The following is an 18,073-nucleotide window of genomic DNA, read 5'->3' as shown; positions in this document are numbered from 1 at the left end:
CTTCTCAAATCTCTAAATGAGCATAACTGTTTTTCTAAAAAAGCCCTGACTGGAAAATTGGTGATACTCATGTACTCATACAAAACATAGCTTACTTTCTACGTTACCAGTAATGCAGTGTGTTGAAATGGTTTGAATAATATTGATTAAGCATAAAGAATGGTCTCTACATATCTTATTCATACTGTGCAGTTTGAGCTGGTTTCCACAGGATGCACTGCCCCAATAGGACTTGCAGAACTAGTTCTACAAGGGTGGCTTCAATAGTGAAACATTAAACCAAGATGGAGTTGGAGTAAGCCAGAAAGACTAGAGAGTAGTAGTGAGAGCTGTCCTTGTGGAGCCAGCCTGCAAGAGCCACTGATGGGGTTAATTCTAGCTTTTGCTTTAAATTAATCCTTTTCTGACCAAGAAAAAAAGGCTCCTGACAAAATTGACATTAAGCCAATGCCACCTTTACTTAGTGCTTTCTCATGCTTGAAATGGTGTGAACAGGAATCCCATTTTTTTTTTTTTAACTGCATTTTTCCTATTCTAAACATGACATTGGCTGTGCAGCAAAAACCAATCTGAAACTGTCCTTTTCATCTCTGCATACCGAGAATAATTTGAGTATTTATTATGCTAAACAATTTTTGCATACATTAAACTTGAGCCAAGTTTGATGCCCTTTCAGATCACTTCCTGCTTATTTCTTTTTTTGAACACTAAAATCAACATGCATGGTTTCATCTGACTTGTGCTGCATTAATATGAAGTTGAGCAACTGAACAGGCAGAGGAAGAAAAGGAAGTCTCTCCTCAAAAGGCAGCCTGGCTAGAAAGCATAGTTGTTTTAAGATATTTTTTTTTTCAGTGCTGCTTATAGGATGGTTTTATGCATATTGCCATGCATTGAGACTGTCTCTCCAATATTTTATAAGTATTGGACAGTTCATAACCTGGAAGGACATGAGACTTTTGGATCACCAAGCAGAAAGCAAAGAACCAGTGCAGCAGATCAGGAATTACTTTCCAGGGAGACATGCCCCAGACTGTTGACTAAGGCCCATTTTTAAATAGATGAGTGATTGTGTAGCTATTAGTACCCCTGCCCTACAGGACTGTTTTAGACTGTAGAAGTCACTGTGAGTATTTGTACAGATCAGTTGCTTTCTCCTTTTAAAATAATGGCAAAGTATTTTGAATTTCCCCTCCCTTCTCCAGAACCTTTACAAGGCAATTTTTATGGAACATCCTCATAACTGTGTCCATGACTTCTGTTTTTTTTCCCTCCCCTGAGGTCAGGGCTGTAGCAGTGCAATGCTAGAAGAAAAGGATAAAGGACCTCTGTATGACTGACAGGAGATCTTGTTAACATCTGTGACTGCCTGAAGGGAGGCTGCAAAGAGAACAGAACCCAGCTCTTTCCAGTGGTGCCCAGTGCCAGGAGAAGAGAGCCATGGGTATGAACAGATACACAGGAGGTTCCCTCTGAAGATCAGGAAACACTTTTTCACTCTGAGAGTGAAGAGGTTGCCCAGAGGGGTGGTGGAGTCTCCATCCTTGGAGACAGCCAAGCACCACCCACACATCCTGGGCAACCAGCTCCAGGTGGCCCTGCTTGAGCAGGGGGGTTGGACCAGATGACTCCAGCTGTCCCTTCCAACCTCAACCTTTCTGTGATTCTGTAACTCTTAAATCAGAGAAAGTCAAGACAACCCACCCATCTTTGAGACTTAAAACCCCAGAACCATGCAGTACCATGTACCTTGGTATCAAATGCCAAAACCATCTTTTTATTCCACTTTTTTTTATTAAAATATCTCATGTATATTGCTCACATTAAAATACAGCAGTAGTTTAATTTTAAATATAGCCACAAGTATAGACACTCAAAAAACCCAAACCCACATCACTTTAATAAAACAAATAAATAAACCAGATTTGTTTATCAAAGTTTCAGACTATGGGGGTTAGATGATAACCATTTCAGACACACTAGAAGTCCTAAGACACCGTACTACCCTACCCCTATGACACTATTTTCTTGGAACACCACGTGCAGCCTACCTACAGTACATGGACTAGAACACAGAGGCACTGGGTCTATAAAGGTGGTTACTGTCAGAAACCACAGCATAGTCAGATCCTGCTTTACAGTAGCTTTTGGATAATGTCTTATACTAGGATGGCATGGCAAGGCTTTCTGGGAAAGGGCAATTTACATAGATTTAATCTTTTGACACACATAGATAAGAGTTTTGTTTGTTTTACATCTAGTTCCCAGCACGAGTGGATGCTTAGCCTTATCCTGGAAGTATGGAAAGCTTCAGTTGGTAATGAATTTGGTTTTGATTAGATGCTGACAGCTACGCTCTAATGCAACACTGATTTTATGGAACAGTACACTTGGCTTCTGCTATAGAAGTTGTTTGGACTTTTCCATCTCGAGAGTTACAATATGATTTAAAAAAAAAAAAAAAAGTCGCAGCAGAGGTTCACCATGCCTGAAGGTCAGGCATCTGCTGTGTCTTGCTTTACACAGAGACAAAAAACAGAGCAAATTGTTAGTGTTTGGAATAGGGAAAAACGGAAATAGGAGTAGCTTTAGCACGGGGAAGAAGAATTAGAGGACATTTGCTCCATTTCCCCTCACCTCAAAACAAGTGAGAAAAAAAAAAATCTACACATTAAATTTGCACTGCAGGATCGTGGATATCTCAGATTGAATCTATATACTTTATCATTACTGAAAGTGTCCCAGGATGTGTGGAAAGAAAAAAAAGACAGCAAAAAGAAGTCTTAGTTTCTGGTTAACTTAATTAAATTCAACAAAAATGCATCAGTTCCCATTGTAGAGGCACAATTCATAAAAAGCTGCATCTAAAACTTCAATGGAAACAAGTAAAAATACTAGTCCAAAAATAAATAAGATGTAATTTACCGGTAAGTTATTTTGCTGGTGCAGTGCAAGGTAAGTAAGGTCACAGAAGTGCAGTATCACCTTTGTAGTATAAATACTTTCTACATAAGAGCTACAAAATTAGTCTCCAAAAATAACTGTGCAACACATTTAAGACAGACAGCATGCTTATTAAATCCCAGTGTCTAAGCTACCTGTTTAAATATGGTTTACCGTTCTTTTGTCTCAGCTGCCTGAGGGAATTCTGAAGCTCAGTCAGAACCAAATTCATTTGCATCTCTCACTTCCTGTAAACAAGTTCTCTGTATTATTGATCCCAGTATTCAGTAGCAGTTATGCCACAGTAAATCCTGATGTCATGTTTTTAGTATTGTATTAAAAGCCACAGCTAGAAGAACACTTCCTCCATCAGCAACTAGATTTGAATTATGCGAGTCTGGCATTGCGTAAACATTTCTTTCAATTCTTTTTGCTTGATTTCATTTATAGCTTCTGCTTCTGCAGGGCTCTTCTGGACCTTTGCCACAGCAAAATTAATCCCTTGTGTCAATCCCGCTTGCGTGATGTTAGCAACCTGGACCATGGAACTGCGAATTTTAGCAAAAGGAGATACAGCTCTGCTGCTGCTACTGTCAGCGGGAGAAGGAGTCATGTGGAGTCCTGTCTCAAGGTTACCAGATGCAGATCCCGGGCTTCTATGAGATTTAGTGAAGTCAGTCCCACCAACAGCTAAAAGCTGAGGATTTGGCTCAGAAGACTGTACATCCAACTTGGATGGCCTGGAAGGAATGTCTCCGATAGCTTCAGCCTTGGTTTCTGCCTTCTTAGATGTATTATTGCTGGTTGGATTTATTATGTGATGGGGCTCTTGAGAACCAGCCTCGGCCTCCAAAACATCTGATATCTGATTTTGAGCATCATGCACAAACCTCTGGCAGTACACATCGATAGGTTTAGCAAATTCCATCTCCACATTGTCAGCAGAAGGCATGGGTATGTCTTCACAGTCAGACTGGCTAGCCTGAGAGACGTGGATCTCAGACGGAACGTGGATGCTAATGTTCATGTCAGTGCTGCTTATAGATTGGGACCGACTGCCCAGCCGTGGCGCTGAGGCAATGATCCCACAGCTAGGCAGCACGTAGTCTGTCTGCCCTATGTTCTCCAGAGAATCAGTTAGCTGGTTGTCCTCGTCGGATTTAGAGTTAGTCAGAAAGTCATCGGAGTGGAATGAATCATTATCCGATACTTCTGTATCGGATTCGGTATGGACTTTAGTGTCTACCACTGGATTCTCTAAAGTTTCAAGGCTACTATCTGATTTCCAAAGATTCACTTTCAAATTTGGTTTTAAAAAATTGACTTTCACCTCAGGTTTGGTAAAGCTGCCTAACTTCCGCAGATTGCTGATGTTTACATTGGATTTGGTTTGTTTCACTTTTTGATTGAGAGATGAGAACTTGCTCAGTAAATAGTTCTTGCCTTGGGCCAGGGATCCTCTGTTCTGAGACCGAATGCCAATGATGTCTTCATGAGGTTTACTGCTCTTCCTGGAAGAAAAATGAAAAAATCTCTAGTGTACAATCAAGGCAGACTCATTTATAAGCACCAAGTATTTACCATCTTCCAACCTATTTCCATAATGCAGATGAACATTTTAGTAACTACATTGTCCTTTCCTTACATAATTGAATCCATATAAGCTAATCAAATTCAAAATAACAAAAACAAAGGAGAGTTGCTGCAGAATGGTAGCCGAACAAGGGGAAAAGCAGGTTTCTGCATGCATTTAATTTTAGATGAAACTGAATTTGAATTCTCTATATTTGTAACCCTGACTTTGCGTATGGTGTACTTGGTAGCCAGTTAGCAAATATTCAGTCTTCAATACCTGTAGAAAGAGCAAGATTTTCTTCCTACACTTCCTACTCAATTGGGAAAAGAAGCTGAAATAGCAGCCCAATAACCAAACACAGAAGAAAACCGTTGAAGTATGTGCCCTAATAGACTTTGCTTGACAATTTACAGTTGTGCTATACGACACATTTTCTAGCGTTTCGTACAGTCGGAATTGTCTGAAGGGTCCAAAATAATGCCACAGATTGCACGTGAATTGGTAACACATGCTAAACTTCAGCTAGCCAGCCTCTTATTTCTACTCCATTGTCCTTTGTAAATTATTTCCTCACTGTTAACACCTCACCAATATTTGTAGATAAAGGTTACGTCTGTTTAATTATAGACAATTGATTTACTAGAGAAAACTATCTAAAATACTCTAGTAAGTGCTTTCAATTATCAACTGCTGTTTCATGTGCCATCTTCTAAGTGTGGGCTTGCAAAAGGAAAGCTTCCATGCCACTCTGACTAACATGAATTCTGAAGTTTAACTTCAGCCATTTCTTCACGCAAGACCTGTAATGCTATCTTAGATTGGTTAAACACTCAGCTGCAGTAGAATCCACAGAAGATTTACACTTCACAAGCTGTCGTCTTACTACAGCAGCAGACATTAAGTTCAGATAGGAAAAATTAAATTTGACAAACTACTCAAGAACCACATGATTTGCAGTATGTTATTTACATTTGGCAGTGTATATTGTCTATAAGCAGACAGGTATAAAACAGTATTCTTGCGTACACTTTTAGATAAGTGCCTGCAGACAGTTATTAATGGAAGCAGCATACAGACAGATTAATTCTGAGCATAGTAGCTAGATTTCGACATTTCTTTTAGGCATTGTATAGATGACTGTTACCATGTACCATTAGCCACTGAGCAGAAGTGGGACACAGAAGGTTCGCATCACTTAAGCACTCACCTCTCCAGCTTTTTCTCAATAATGGGCACATCTAGTCCCATTGCTTGCTTTGTGATTCTCAGCATTTCTGCAATGCACTGAAGAGTGTCTGAAATTCAATTAGCAGCCTGTCAGACCCTTCAAATGCAGTATTACAAAAATCTAAAGTTAATTACATTAGAAAGAAGTAAGTCTAAGGTTTTTTTCGTTTGTTTTTTTTTTTCTTTCACTCCACAGAATAGTTGCCCTCTGCAAGTCACAATTCAGATTTAAAGCCTACAAAGTAAGCTAAAGAATAGATTCTTCTTAAGCTCTAAATACTGGGTGTAAGTGAATCACTGCCACAGTTCATCATTTGTGGAAGGAAGAGAAGCAATTATATTTATTCTAATCCTTGTAGACAAAACTCAGTGCTCCAGGTAAGAAGTTATACTTTTCCCTTATTAGTGTTCATTTAATTTAGTTTAACAACAAGAAAGAACATTTCTAGACATTTATTTCACTAAATAAAACAATTCCTTCCGCTCTTCAGGAGCTAATTTTAAATTAATCTAATCAGTTTTTGGAGCAGTAGAGATCTGGACATGGAAATATCTCAATTTGAGAGAGACAGGTTGCTTTAAAGCCATACCTGAAAACTATTTTTCTGTATATTAAAACAGTAACATTCTAGTGTTCACACAGAAAGCCACATACGCGGCTCCACCCAATGGGATTATATTAAAATTTACCCTTCTTCAGAAGTTATTCTAACAGCAATGGAAGAAGTGTTTCCTAGAGAAACACTGGCAATGCTGCATACACTGTTCTGTATTAAAGTTTTACATATGAAACAAACCTTTTCCATCTTCTTCTGGGTTGCGTACCACAGCTCTCAGGGTATGAAAATACCCACTCATTTCTTTGTACTTGTAATGCAGCCTCATGCAAGAGAACTTGGGTTTGCCAAAGAGAGTAGGCTCAGGCCCTGGGAAATAAACCAGGAGATTAGAAGCCGCCTTTAACCAAACACTGGAAGAGATATTGCAGAGACTATACCTAGACGTGGGTAAGTGTTGAAGGTCTTTTTTAGCACAAAGAGCTTCGTATTTTCTTTAGAGCAGACTAGACATTTTAAATGAAAGATTTTTCACAATAACTAAACAATCAGTTACTTAAAAAAAGCAATTGGACTGTCTGTATATGTCTATTAAAACCTAGTCTGATTGTTTATTACAGGTCACTTTCTCAAACAGAAGAAAAAATAAATTCTACACCTATGTAGAATTCTACACCTATTCTACACCTGTCCCATGTTTTAGAGTATAGTCCTGCAAGGATTAAAGGGAAAGCTAATATATTTTTTACCAAGCGGAAGCAATGTAAGTTTTGAGATTTAGACCAAGAACTTCAACTCTTTAACGCACAGCATCATTCCTGTATCATTAAACAGAGGGGGGGTTTGTTTTTATAAAGTATTTGGTCTAGATGTTTCAACTACATTTTGTACATCAGGATGTAGTATGGATCTCCACGATACAGAAGTGAGAGACCCCTTTCCACTGAACTCTTAGAAGCTGCACAAAAATAGTGAAAGTTACAGTAAGGAGATGATGAAACCACTATGCATTGTGTAATGGAGGATTAAACTCTACTGGGGGGGCACACACCAGGGGGCACAAAAATTTCCCTCCCTTCTCTCCAACTGAAACAACTTTTTCATCTGTAAAGTCAGAGATATCACATCTTTAATATTTTCTGCTGAAAGGGCTGGATTTAGCCTGCAGATGTTATATTATTTACTCAATCAGCATAACAGAGTGATTTCATAATAGCATGTTTCTTATCAGACCTTGAGAAAGAAGAGTATTAATAAAAGCTATGAAAAAGGTCTAAAGTACAATTGAGAACCAGCTGCTGTATTTGGATCAAAGAAAGAGTGTATTGAATGTATAAATGTGTGATTCGCTATAGAAGTTGATCAGGTTATTACTGCCAATTGGTAAATAACGAAATTTGTTTTGAGGAATCCATAGGGGTTTTATTAAGAGTTTGAAAGAGAGAAAATTCTAGAACACTACCAGTGATCAACGTTTCTATTTCAAGCAGTAGCAAAAGATAGGACTGAGAGAGAACACAGACTCAACTCTGGCATCCGTTATCAGCCAGAAAGCAGACTCCTAGCTACGGTGAACTACAGAGGATACATGCAATACACTGAGGCTTGCTGTTTCAGTATATTTGTAGCATGCTTTCGTAAGCGCTCAAGCACATAAGAGCATGCAACAAAGATATACGTTGACTACATTCTTACCTATTTCTATTTTTTCCAGAGCTTCCAAACTTAACCTTTGGTACTGATTCACCTTGTCGATTTCATCATCATAACTAGAAGAAAAAAGAAAAACAAAGAAGAATCAGAATGTAATGCTTGCTACTAACCTAAACAAAAGCTACTAGAAATAAACTACACATAGTAAGAGATAAGTGGTAACTTACTAGGCCACGTAGTAGGCAGAGTTAGAGAGCAACAGCAGAACATCCACATCCTTATGAGTGGCATCAATGAGACTAAGGAAGGAGAAGAATGAACACAGGAAAGAAGGTTTTATTTGCACAGCTGTAACCTATCCCCAGTGTATTTTAGAGACACTCCTCTTACAACAAGAGATTTCAATTATGTTATGTTATCTTGTGTGATGCTGCTCTCCCTTCACAGCCACTGAAAAACCAAGTTAGGCAAGACCCTTCACAAGCCAAACCGTGATGCGTCATTAGACTTACCATACAACAGGTGGATCCATGTAAGCAACATGCTCTTTTAAACCTGGAGTTACCTAGCAGCTCAAATAGGTCAGCAGCAGGGCCAAAAATAAAGAGAAAACCCACAAGCTGTTAAAAATGCTAACAGAGAAACAGAAAAATATCTCAGACTCTGTTAAGGGGATGAGTCTGTGCTTTGAACAGCTATCCTAACATCCTGCTTTGCTATTTTTAGATGCTGAAGTTTAACCTGCAGAAGATCTAGCCACTCTTTTTCTTTTACAACTTAGTGAACTCTGAACTTGATAAGGAGACCTATCAGTGAAGTTAGAGTTTATGCTGACTACTTTTCATGAAGAGAAATCTAGACTTTCCTACTACTGACCCATTACACAATAACTGAACCTGATCAGACATGGCTTTGAAGTCAAGTTACACCTTCCCTGTAAAGCAATAAGGAACAACAGCTCCTCAAACAGCCCCTTCTAGAACTAAGGGTGGTAAGAAGTTCTCTCCATGGCACCTACTGCGTTTTGGCAATATTAACTGAATGCATGCATTTCCAGGTGATGGCTCAGAGGTAATTATGATCAATAATTACGTTATTCAACAAACCTTGGATCACAGTCAATAAGCGCCCATCCTCCATGGAATTTTTCATCATCTGGTAAGAGCAGTTTCATGTAGCTCTGCAACAGCTGGCTGATCAATTCCTGATGGCTTCTCAGGTTCTCCTTGTGCAGGGCTTCATGCTCTTTCTCTTTTGTAAATATGGAGTAAAGATCCTCTGTTACAGGGATGCCCTGCATCAAATCTAAGTAAAACACACAAAATATCAAACAAGGAACCAACAGGTAAAAGTGATATATAGCAATAGTCTGTTGATTAATTTGTAAGTTCCTTCAAAGTGTTTCATATTTGAAGACACTCTGGGAAAATGGTTAGATATTCTTTCACGTATAGAATATTGTCTGAAACTGAAAACACAGTAGGTATAACTACTATTTTCTCTCAGTGAAAAGCAAGAGTTCTCACCATTTTAAGCAACACTTGTTACATAAGTTTAACTTTCTCTAAGAGAGAGACAGTAGAAGACAGTTAATGCTAAAATGAAGTTACTAGCAAATTCTACAGTGAGTTACAATGCATGTAGTCCCTCTGAATTGAATGTTGTTTAATCTCCAAATGAAGAATGACTGTTCCATATGGTGTTCACTACATAGACATGAACATTATATACACTCAAGGTACTTTTAAACTTCAGAAAAAAAAAACACCACAGTGAGAAAGCCAAGATGATTTTAATAAACTTTTCTAAATACCATAGTTCAGCTTACTTGAAATTGTATTCTTACCTATGACTGCTTGCCTGTAAGCATCCCTGAAACGATTCAGGTAGTATCTGTTTGCAGAATTAACTCCATCCTTCATTACCCCTGCCAGCTTTCTTTCACCAGTCCTTGTGAAGTCACCCTGTTACAAAGAACATGCGATTCATGCACATACCCAGCTTTGAAGTAGCAGTCTCAGCTCAAAAGCTTTGGCATTCGGAAATTCAGAACTGAATAAATGACAACTCAGAAATTATGTTCCAGTAACTATTTCATAAAGAAGCTGAACACATTGATTTTCAAAGAGCATCTGCTTCTTACAGCACTGTTTGACTCTGCAGAGAATCTTATGCTTTTGACAGACTTAATGGCTCTATATGAAGTCCCAATGGAAAACAGCTATCTGGACACACATGCCAGCTAACATCACAGCAGAACTTTCAAGACATCAGTCACTGGGATGCTTGAATACCTCAGAAAACCCTTATTTTTTGGTCTTTAACGTATAAGGAACAGTACTGAAACAACAGAAAAGATTGGAGCTTCCTGAAAAATTGTTTTCATGTTCTCTGCTTCTGCTACCAAAACAAGACAAGCATAACATACTGAAGGAAAATAATACACATCTTCAGAAGCTCAGAAACAAAAGAAAGTTTCTAGGCCACGGAGGGCTTAGAAATTGAATAAAAAGCAGTTCTAGTTGTTACACTTCATTAGAGGACTTTATTTTCAGAGACACTCTGAACATTGGCACAAAGCAGTTCTAAAAGCCACGCCAACTACTATGAAGAACACTTCAAGCGTGTTTAACTTTCAAAAAAAAAAAAACCACAAACTGAAAATAAATTTAATCCATGAACCTCAACAGGAAGTAGAGAAACCTTCAAGCAGAACAGCTGCAAATTTAGGTCTATAAATTGAGTTCTGTGCTTCAGATTTAAAGTTAAATATTCACAATCAAGACAAGTGTGTCAGGTTGGTTTTTGGGTTGGTTTTTTTTTTGGTTTGTTTGTTTTTTGTTTTTTTTTTAAGATTAATCAATGTTCAGTAGAGAGATTTAAAAAGAGATTTAAGTGTTAAGAATTTTCACAAGTCTTTTTCCAATGCCAAACAACAGGAATACTAAAAATTGTTCTACCAGTGACCATACACACACAAAGTAGCTCAAATTCCATGACTTCTCAAAGTAGTAGGAGTGAACGGTAAGGAGTTTCATGCCTGATTTCTGATCTTGGCAGACAGATTGCATTACAACTAATTAAAAAAAATCTTTAGAAAATATAACTAATTAGTATCACCCTACTACCTACATATCCTGATCCTCAGTCCTGCAGAGTGTTTTTTGGAAGTACTGTAACTGCTTAAACGTACTATAACCATGCTTAAATAGAAGTAATGCTTAATATAGATCTTAAATTCTTAGCTCAGCTGCGCTTGGTATCTAGCCATGAAAGTAAGAGTGTGGAGTTACAGCACAGCCAGCGCTGCCACAGGACACCTGGACACCCAAGTCTTCTCCAGTTCACACTACGCGTGATACAGAATACTCTTCTATTGAAAGGCCCCATATCTCTTCCGATAAAAACACACAGAATGTTTGGCTGATTGTTACATGCACAAGAGTTCTCCACGGGACATAAAACCTGTAACATAACATTACTACTCATCATCAGAACAGATAACGCTCTCACACTTTACCTTTAAGGCTGCTGTGCCAGCATACTGCCGGCTTATGGCATCTCCGTTGTTTGCCCATATTATCTGGTAGATCCTGTTACATTTCACTGGCAAAGGCTGTTCTGGTGGCATCACACCCAGTTTTTTGAGCTGGAATTTGACATACATATTAATATAAGGTTCAAGACAAAAATAAGTCTCAATACCAGAGCTTGATAAAAAAATAGAAACACTTGCCAAGCATCTAATTGTTAAATTTTACATGATCGGAAAAAAGGAACCCATTCTACTAAGTTGCCAGTTTAAATTAATTGTTAGCAATGAATTACTGATTCATTGCTCAACATCATATCACTAGACAGAGCAGTAATATGTTCATTACAGATATACGAGTCAATCTTCAAAAAAATTAGCTGAAGGAAAACAAGTTCCTCTAGATTACTCAACATACAGGAAACATTTCTATTCTCTATAGAAGAATTATGAAAAAGGACAGATGTCACAGAACTTCAACACAGATAAACAAGTTAATGTCTCCTATTGCAAAGGCATTTGTGACTTCAAAGGTCTGACAATAAAGAAGTAACAAGAAAAAGCACACCAGATTCTTTATCTTTTGTTTCTAGACACTACAATACAGTTGCTCCATTTTCAAACTTACTCCTCCCCTAAAATAAAAAATTTACAACAGCTTAATATGTTGGGTTTATTATTAATGCTTGTGCGTTTTAGACACTTACTGTTTAACACTGATATTGAAAGTAAGATATCTTACTCTTCAGAACAAGCCACACTTAAGTTTTTCCAATAAGTTTGTATTTCACCCCACACTTAGTGCATGTCTTCTCACGCACACTAAATTGGTAAAGCAGCACAGTTTCCCATTCTGAAGTCAATACTACCATACATAACTGCAACACAGTCACTACATGTTAGCCCAGCTGCAGGGATAAGTTGGACCAAATCATAAGCAAAACTCAATTTGCAACAAATGAAAAAAAAAAAAAACGCTCAAGCACTCTTTGCGAGTTAGATGAAAATCGATACAAGTCTGTGCGTTGACTTTGAAAGCCCTTTCAAGTTCACAGCTGAGAGAAAACAAGTCCTACAGTTCCAAGGAAGTGCAAAGGTAAGGGATGTGTAATTCTCAGTCTCCCACTTCATGTCAGTCACCTTCCAATGCTTAGGGCATTTTCCAAGTACTTCAGCTATAACGCAAGAATGATGTAGCACATCATAAGCTAGCACGACAGTAATGATTACTGAAATCCTCCTCACAATAATCCATACAATTCTTAATTTTGAAAGATTGCCTTTGAACTCAGAGTTAACATATATAGAAATCCTATTCTAAAATAGTGACTGGATTGCTGGTGCCACCCCTAGTTCTCAATACTTTATGTCAGGAGTTCATAAAAGCGTATGACAAACAGGAACTGCCAGATACAACAGAGCCATTCATTCTTCATCCAAATGAAGGACCCACTTCATCCTTTATCCTTGACTTGAAGCATAGTCAGGTTTGTTTGCTTTGGGCAGGGCTGTAACTGAAGCTTCAAAGTTTCAGTTACAGTACTATTAAGTCTTCACAAGGGAAGGCAATCATCACTGAGCTTCTGTATTACAAAACAAATGGGGAGGTGTCAAAGAAGAGGATGACCAAAGGAAAGACTCTGTCTACTTGGGAATACCTTCTATATACAGGGAGAACTATTCCAGAGCACAGTAGTCGGCCATCTGGGATATTCTGTATCATGAATTAATTGTTCCTCTACATGCACAGAAGACAACTAATCTCCCTATCTGCTGCACCACAGTATTTCACTTCAAAGTGGCTAAAATAGCATCCAACTTCTAGTTAGATTTTTCTAGTTAGATTTTAGTCCTTTAATATCTCATTTGGGGAGAAATTTGGTTTTGGGGTTTGTTTTTTGTTTGGGTTGGTTTTTTGTTTGTTTGGGGGGTTTTTTGTTTGTTTTTTTGGTTTGGTTTTATTCTCTTTTTTTTTTTTCTTTTTTTTTTCGTAACTTTATAATACTGCAGAGGTTAAAGTGACTATATCAAAATGAAGGAATCCTCTCCAAGATGTGGACAGACAGTCACGTCCTCTCTGAAGGAGGAGACTAGGCATCACGGGTTTAGAATTATTTCAAGCTATTTTAGTTGTACATATTGCTATCAGCTTCACGGCTCTCAAAGTATGTTGCATAGATCTTTTTCAGTAGACATTAGTTTAGCATTTTTCGAACAGATTTCCCTGTGAATAACAATTAATTCTGAGGTACTCAGTACTTGAAAAAGTACATTAGTTATACATGCCTGCTGCTCCATGACCACTCTTGCAATAGCAGCCTGCACAACATTGGTACGATCCAGACAGTCCATGCAGTTAACTCGAAAAATTCCTTCCTGTTTACAAATCACACCAGCTTGGTCAACCCTTTTAAGAGAAAAATAGAGTAAAAGCATACTGAGACACTTAAAATCCAGTGTAATTTATCAGCTTCTAAAAATAGTAGAAAATTTCCACATGGAGTACTATTTATAGGTGCGCTCATCACCCCAGCCACATCCCAGTCAGAATTAACTACTCTCGTTCGCATCTATCCTCTTTAACCTAGGCTAGATACCCAACGCACATCCTCTACTGGGGCCATCAACTTGCTTTGTAATCAGATGTTGAATTTAATTCCTACATATATATAAAATACAAGCTTTCAAGAGAAAAAGGAATTTAATTTAAAAAAAACAGACACCAACAATAATACCAGCAACATTTTACTCACAAAATACATTGAACAACATAGTAATTGACTGAAAACTGCAGAGATATTCCTTACCAAAATGCATGAACTCGAATCAGTACAAACTAAAGGTCAAACATGCTTATTGTTTTCCAATAGTAAGGTCGATGTTCTAGGGTTTGTGGCTCAAATACAAAATGTTCCACATTAAATATAAGAAGCCCTCAAAGTGTTAAACGCAGTAAGCTTCAGGCAGAAAGTAGTGTCCAAGAATTTTTGCTGTTACATGTGTAGAGCACCAATACTTCAGAACACAAACTCTGACACACAAGTCTGGGCACCAAGACAGCAATACAAAACACACTAGTTATTGCAAAAATCAAGGTCTCTCAATATGTACTGTTTTGTTTTGTTTTTTTTTCTACAAGTATTCCATAGTAGTCTAAAAACAGTTAAGTACCTACCAGCACCACTTCATGTCAAGAATGATATCATGAATGGCATCAGTCAGGGTTTGAACATTTTCAAACTTCATTCCTCGGCTAAAATACAGAATTTCACACAAGTTAGTTTGAACTAGAGTAGCAATTTTTCTTTATTTAATTATTTTATATTATTTGTGACAGTCATAAACATACTGTTTTGGCTAAGTGGGAAAGACAGATATTATCTCCTGCAATAAACTTTAAACAGCAGCCAATATTCAGAAATATTGTAAAGCACAGTTCAATATCGAAATCCAACTCAAGAAAGTCAGATCTTTAAATTCTCAAGAATTTGCATTCTTGAATGCTGTTTCCATACAGAACAAGTGTGCAGCTATTCAGGCATGCGCAACACTGTTCTCATTTTTGGCACAAACAAAAGTAACCACTATAGATTTGAAACTGGGATGGCTTGCCCTGCTTTACCAGTGATTCTACAGAAAAAACACCTTCAGACACACCATCCCCTCCTTCCCCCACCCCAGCAGGACATTTTCACTATTGTTCTCTATCCACTCATGGTCACAGTGCAAAAAGACAGTTCTGGTTACTGCCACAGTTCTTAGGAGGAAAGCGAACAAACAAAACAAAACACCAAAAAAAAAAAAAAGCAAACCAAAACCACCACTGACTTAAACAAAAGAGTAAGCATCAAATCAATTCAAGATGTCAATAGTGCTACCGAAAATAAGTTTCTTAAAGGCTGTTACTATTTTGAGGTTTTTATTCCCTCTGCCCCTCCTTCTCAGACTATATCCACTAATGACATACTTATTCAGTCAGTAATGCTTTCCCAGGCCAGATGCAATCCCTAGATTAAGTATGGAAATGAAGATTAAAACAGAGTTTTTAGACCCCATTTTTGTACACAAATGCACTCTCTGCTTGAGGCAAGCATGAGAAATACATGCCTGTGTGACACAGTCATCAGTATACACTGCACTAGATCATGCCAACAGAGTGGAGTCACGAAAATCCACTATTTATACCAGAATAAAATAAAATGCAGTGTATTTTATAATGGAACAGCAGCATCAGGGTTCTGAAAGAACTTATTGTATGTTTATAGAAACAAGCAAGAGAAACAGAAGATTGGCTTGCAGTAAAGAATTAAGAGCAGAATGCTACATACTTTGACAACCAGGTCAGCTACAGCTTTCCTTAAACATGCTATGAATGTAAACTCTCTTGCTTAAAATGCGTAACAAATCTAAGCTTTGCCTAATAAATAACTCCATATTTAACAGGTCAGGGACACAAGATCAACAAACAGCAGTGCTTGGTTATCCCAACTTGAACTTTTATAGTGTTTTAGTTTATAAAATGCATTCTTCCTATTTAAAATAGTGTTTCACGCAGAAGTAAAAATAACAGCTTCTCTTCCCTTCTACTCTCCTTTCATGCTAATAATAAAGAATACAAAGTGACATTTCTAAAAGATTTCTTACCAGTGCTCGTGGAAGTCAAATGAAACATAAGTCAGATTTGCATTGTTGTAGAGAAGAACTTGTTTAAGGTAAGCATCTCCAATAATCTTCTCTCTGCCTGTCTGATCCACCAAATTAATAATAACCTGTTCAAAGTGTAATTATTTAACACTTGTTATCTGCTACACGACTTACTTAGATATATACCATGGAATAACAAATAGCTCAAGAATTTAAAACAAACAAACAAACAACAAAACCCCACAGTTTCAGGCAATCTTGCTGAAGTTACAATCTTTGCTAAGTTATACCCAAGATCTAATAAGCTCCAACAGTTACCTGCCTACCTGAGTTTTAATACACAAAAGCCATGAATTCACAAGACAGGTATACAAACACATTTCTAAGTTATTGTTGGGGTTTTTTTAAAGGATACTTACAAGGATACTTGAAAAACATTGTAAAACTCTATTTATGTACCACTCATTGTCAACACCACTACCAATTATCAACAAGCTTCTAAAGAACCATAACCCACATCACCAAGACAAACTTATCCTCTGTATTTTCACAAGATGACTGTTTTATCACATAGCACTCACCTGCTTTTTGTAATTTTTCAGCTGTTCTTCAAAATGTGCACGAAAACAAGCCATTGTTTCATTTTCACCTACAAGGCAGAGCAGCGTTAAAAACAGCTTGTTCAGCAACAAGCCCTGTTTGAAGTATTAAATCATGCCCAAATCTACACTCTAAAAAACAAGTGAAGAGCAAATTGGACAAAAATTTAATTTTTAGTAAGCCTGTTTAATCCTTCTACATATACACCATACACCAGCATAAACATCTCTGCCAGAAGAACGCTTACATTTGTTTTGCTTCTGTCAAAAAAAAAAAAAAAAAAAAAAAAAAAACCACAAATTGCAGGACAAGAATCATAGAATGGTTTGGGTTGGAAGGGACCTTTCAAGGCTACTCAGTCCAACCCCCCTGCAAGGAGCAGGGACATCTCCAACCACAGCAGGTTGCTCAGAGCCCCATCCAACCTGACGTTGAACGTTTCCAGGGATGGGGCATCCACCACCTCTCTGGGCAACCTGCACCAGTGCTTCACCACCCTCAATGTAAAAAATTTCTTCCTTATGTCTAATCTAAACCTACCCTCTGTTAGTCCAAAACCACTACCCCTCGTCCTATCACAACGGGCCCTACTGAAGAGTTTCTCCCTGCATTTCCTGCAGGCCCCCAGTATCGGAAGGCTGCTATCAGGTCTCCCTGGAGCCATCTCTTCTCCAGGCTGAACAGCCCCAACTCTCTCAGCCTGTCCTCACAGGAGAGGTGCTCCAGCCTTCCAGCAAATTGCAAAGGAGGACATGCAGGACAAGGGATAACAAAGTGTTATCCAGCTCTCCTAGATGACAAAACTAAAAAAAAACAAAAACACTATCCAGTTGATTCAAGGCACCACTGATTCCCAAAAGTCTCAATTCCTACCTGTAAATCTATCAAATTAAATGCAGTTCCTCAATATTTTTAAACTAATCCTACCAAGTGGGTGGGAGGAAGAGAAATATGAACAAAAAGAACTGCTCAGATGTTACAGCACAAGCTTTCAGTTAAAACTAATCAGGTATTGCTTCCAAAGAATGAAAGCAGGGATTGGGAGGTGGTTTTTCTTTTCCTCACTTTATGAATTTAAAATTCTACTAGGTGGCAACAACTTAACCCTCTCCAGTAATCTTCAGGTTATTTGATATTAAAAAAAAAAAAAAAAAAAATCACAAGAAACCCAAATCTTCCTTAAGTCTGCAAAGATAGTAACTGCTTATCAACTTAAAATTACGTGCTTTGCCTGAGTTAGTTAAGTAAGCTTGGAGGCCCATTTCACTAGGTCTTACTCAAGACAAAGGGAAAAGTAGCCCTTTAACTTTCCAACATCACAGCCCCCTCTGAAAGGGCAGT

The 18,073-nt window shown here is 37.9% G+C and overlaps 1 protein-coding gene across 1 annotated transcript in view; it reads right to left on the bottom strand.

Moving 5' to 3' along the window:
* Positions 1-2,680: 2,680 nt before the first annotated feature.
* INPP5F (inositol polyphosphate-5-phosphatase F) overlaps positions 2,681-18,073 on the bottom strand; it is a 45,220-nt gene continuing 29,827 nt past the window's right edge. Inside the window, exons 9-20 of the mRNA XM_086752380.1 lie at positions 16,714-16,781; positions 16,133-16,257; positions 14,664-14,741; positions 13,775-13,895; positions 11,477-11,605; positions 9,803-9,920; positions 9,063-9,261; positions 8,184-8,255; positions 7,999-8,072; positions 6,544-6,672; positions 5,727-5,814; positions 2,681-4,454 (exon numbers count right to left, since the gene is read on the bottom strand). Of these exons, the coding sequence (XP_086608506.1) occupies positions 3,320-4,454; positions 5,727-5,814; positions 6,544-6,672; positions 7,999-8,072; positions 8,184-8,255; positions 9,063-9,261; positions 9,803-9,920; positions 11,477-11,605; positions 13,775-13,895; positions 14,664-14,741; positions 16,133-16,257; positions 16,714-16,781 (2,336 nt within the window). The 3' untranslated portion in view covers positions 2,681-3,319. The remainder of the gene's footprint in view (positions 4,455-5,726; positions 5,815-6,543; positions 6,673-7,998; positions 8,073-8,183; positions 8,256-9,062; positions 9,262-9,802; positions 9,921-11,476; positions 11,606-13,774; positions 13,896-14,663; positions 14,742-16,132; positions 16,258-16,713; positions 16,782-18,073) is intronic.

Source organism: Chlamydotis macqueenii, chromosome 7 (genome assembly GCF_036417535.1).
Source record: "Chlamydotis macqueenii isolate bChlMac1 chromosome 7, bChlMac1.mat, whole genome shotgun sequence".
NCBI lineage: Eukaryota > Metazoa > Chordata > Aves > Otidiformes > Otididae > Chlamydotis > Chlamydotis macqueenii.
The sequence above is the reverse complement of the archived record's forward strand: the minus strand, read 5'-3'. Positions and strand labels throughout refer to the sequence as shown.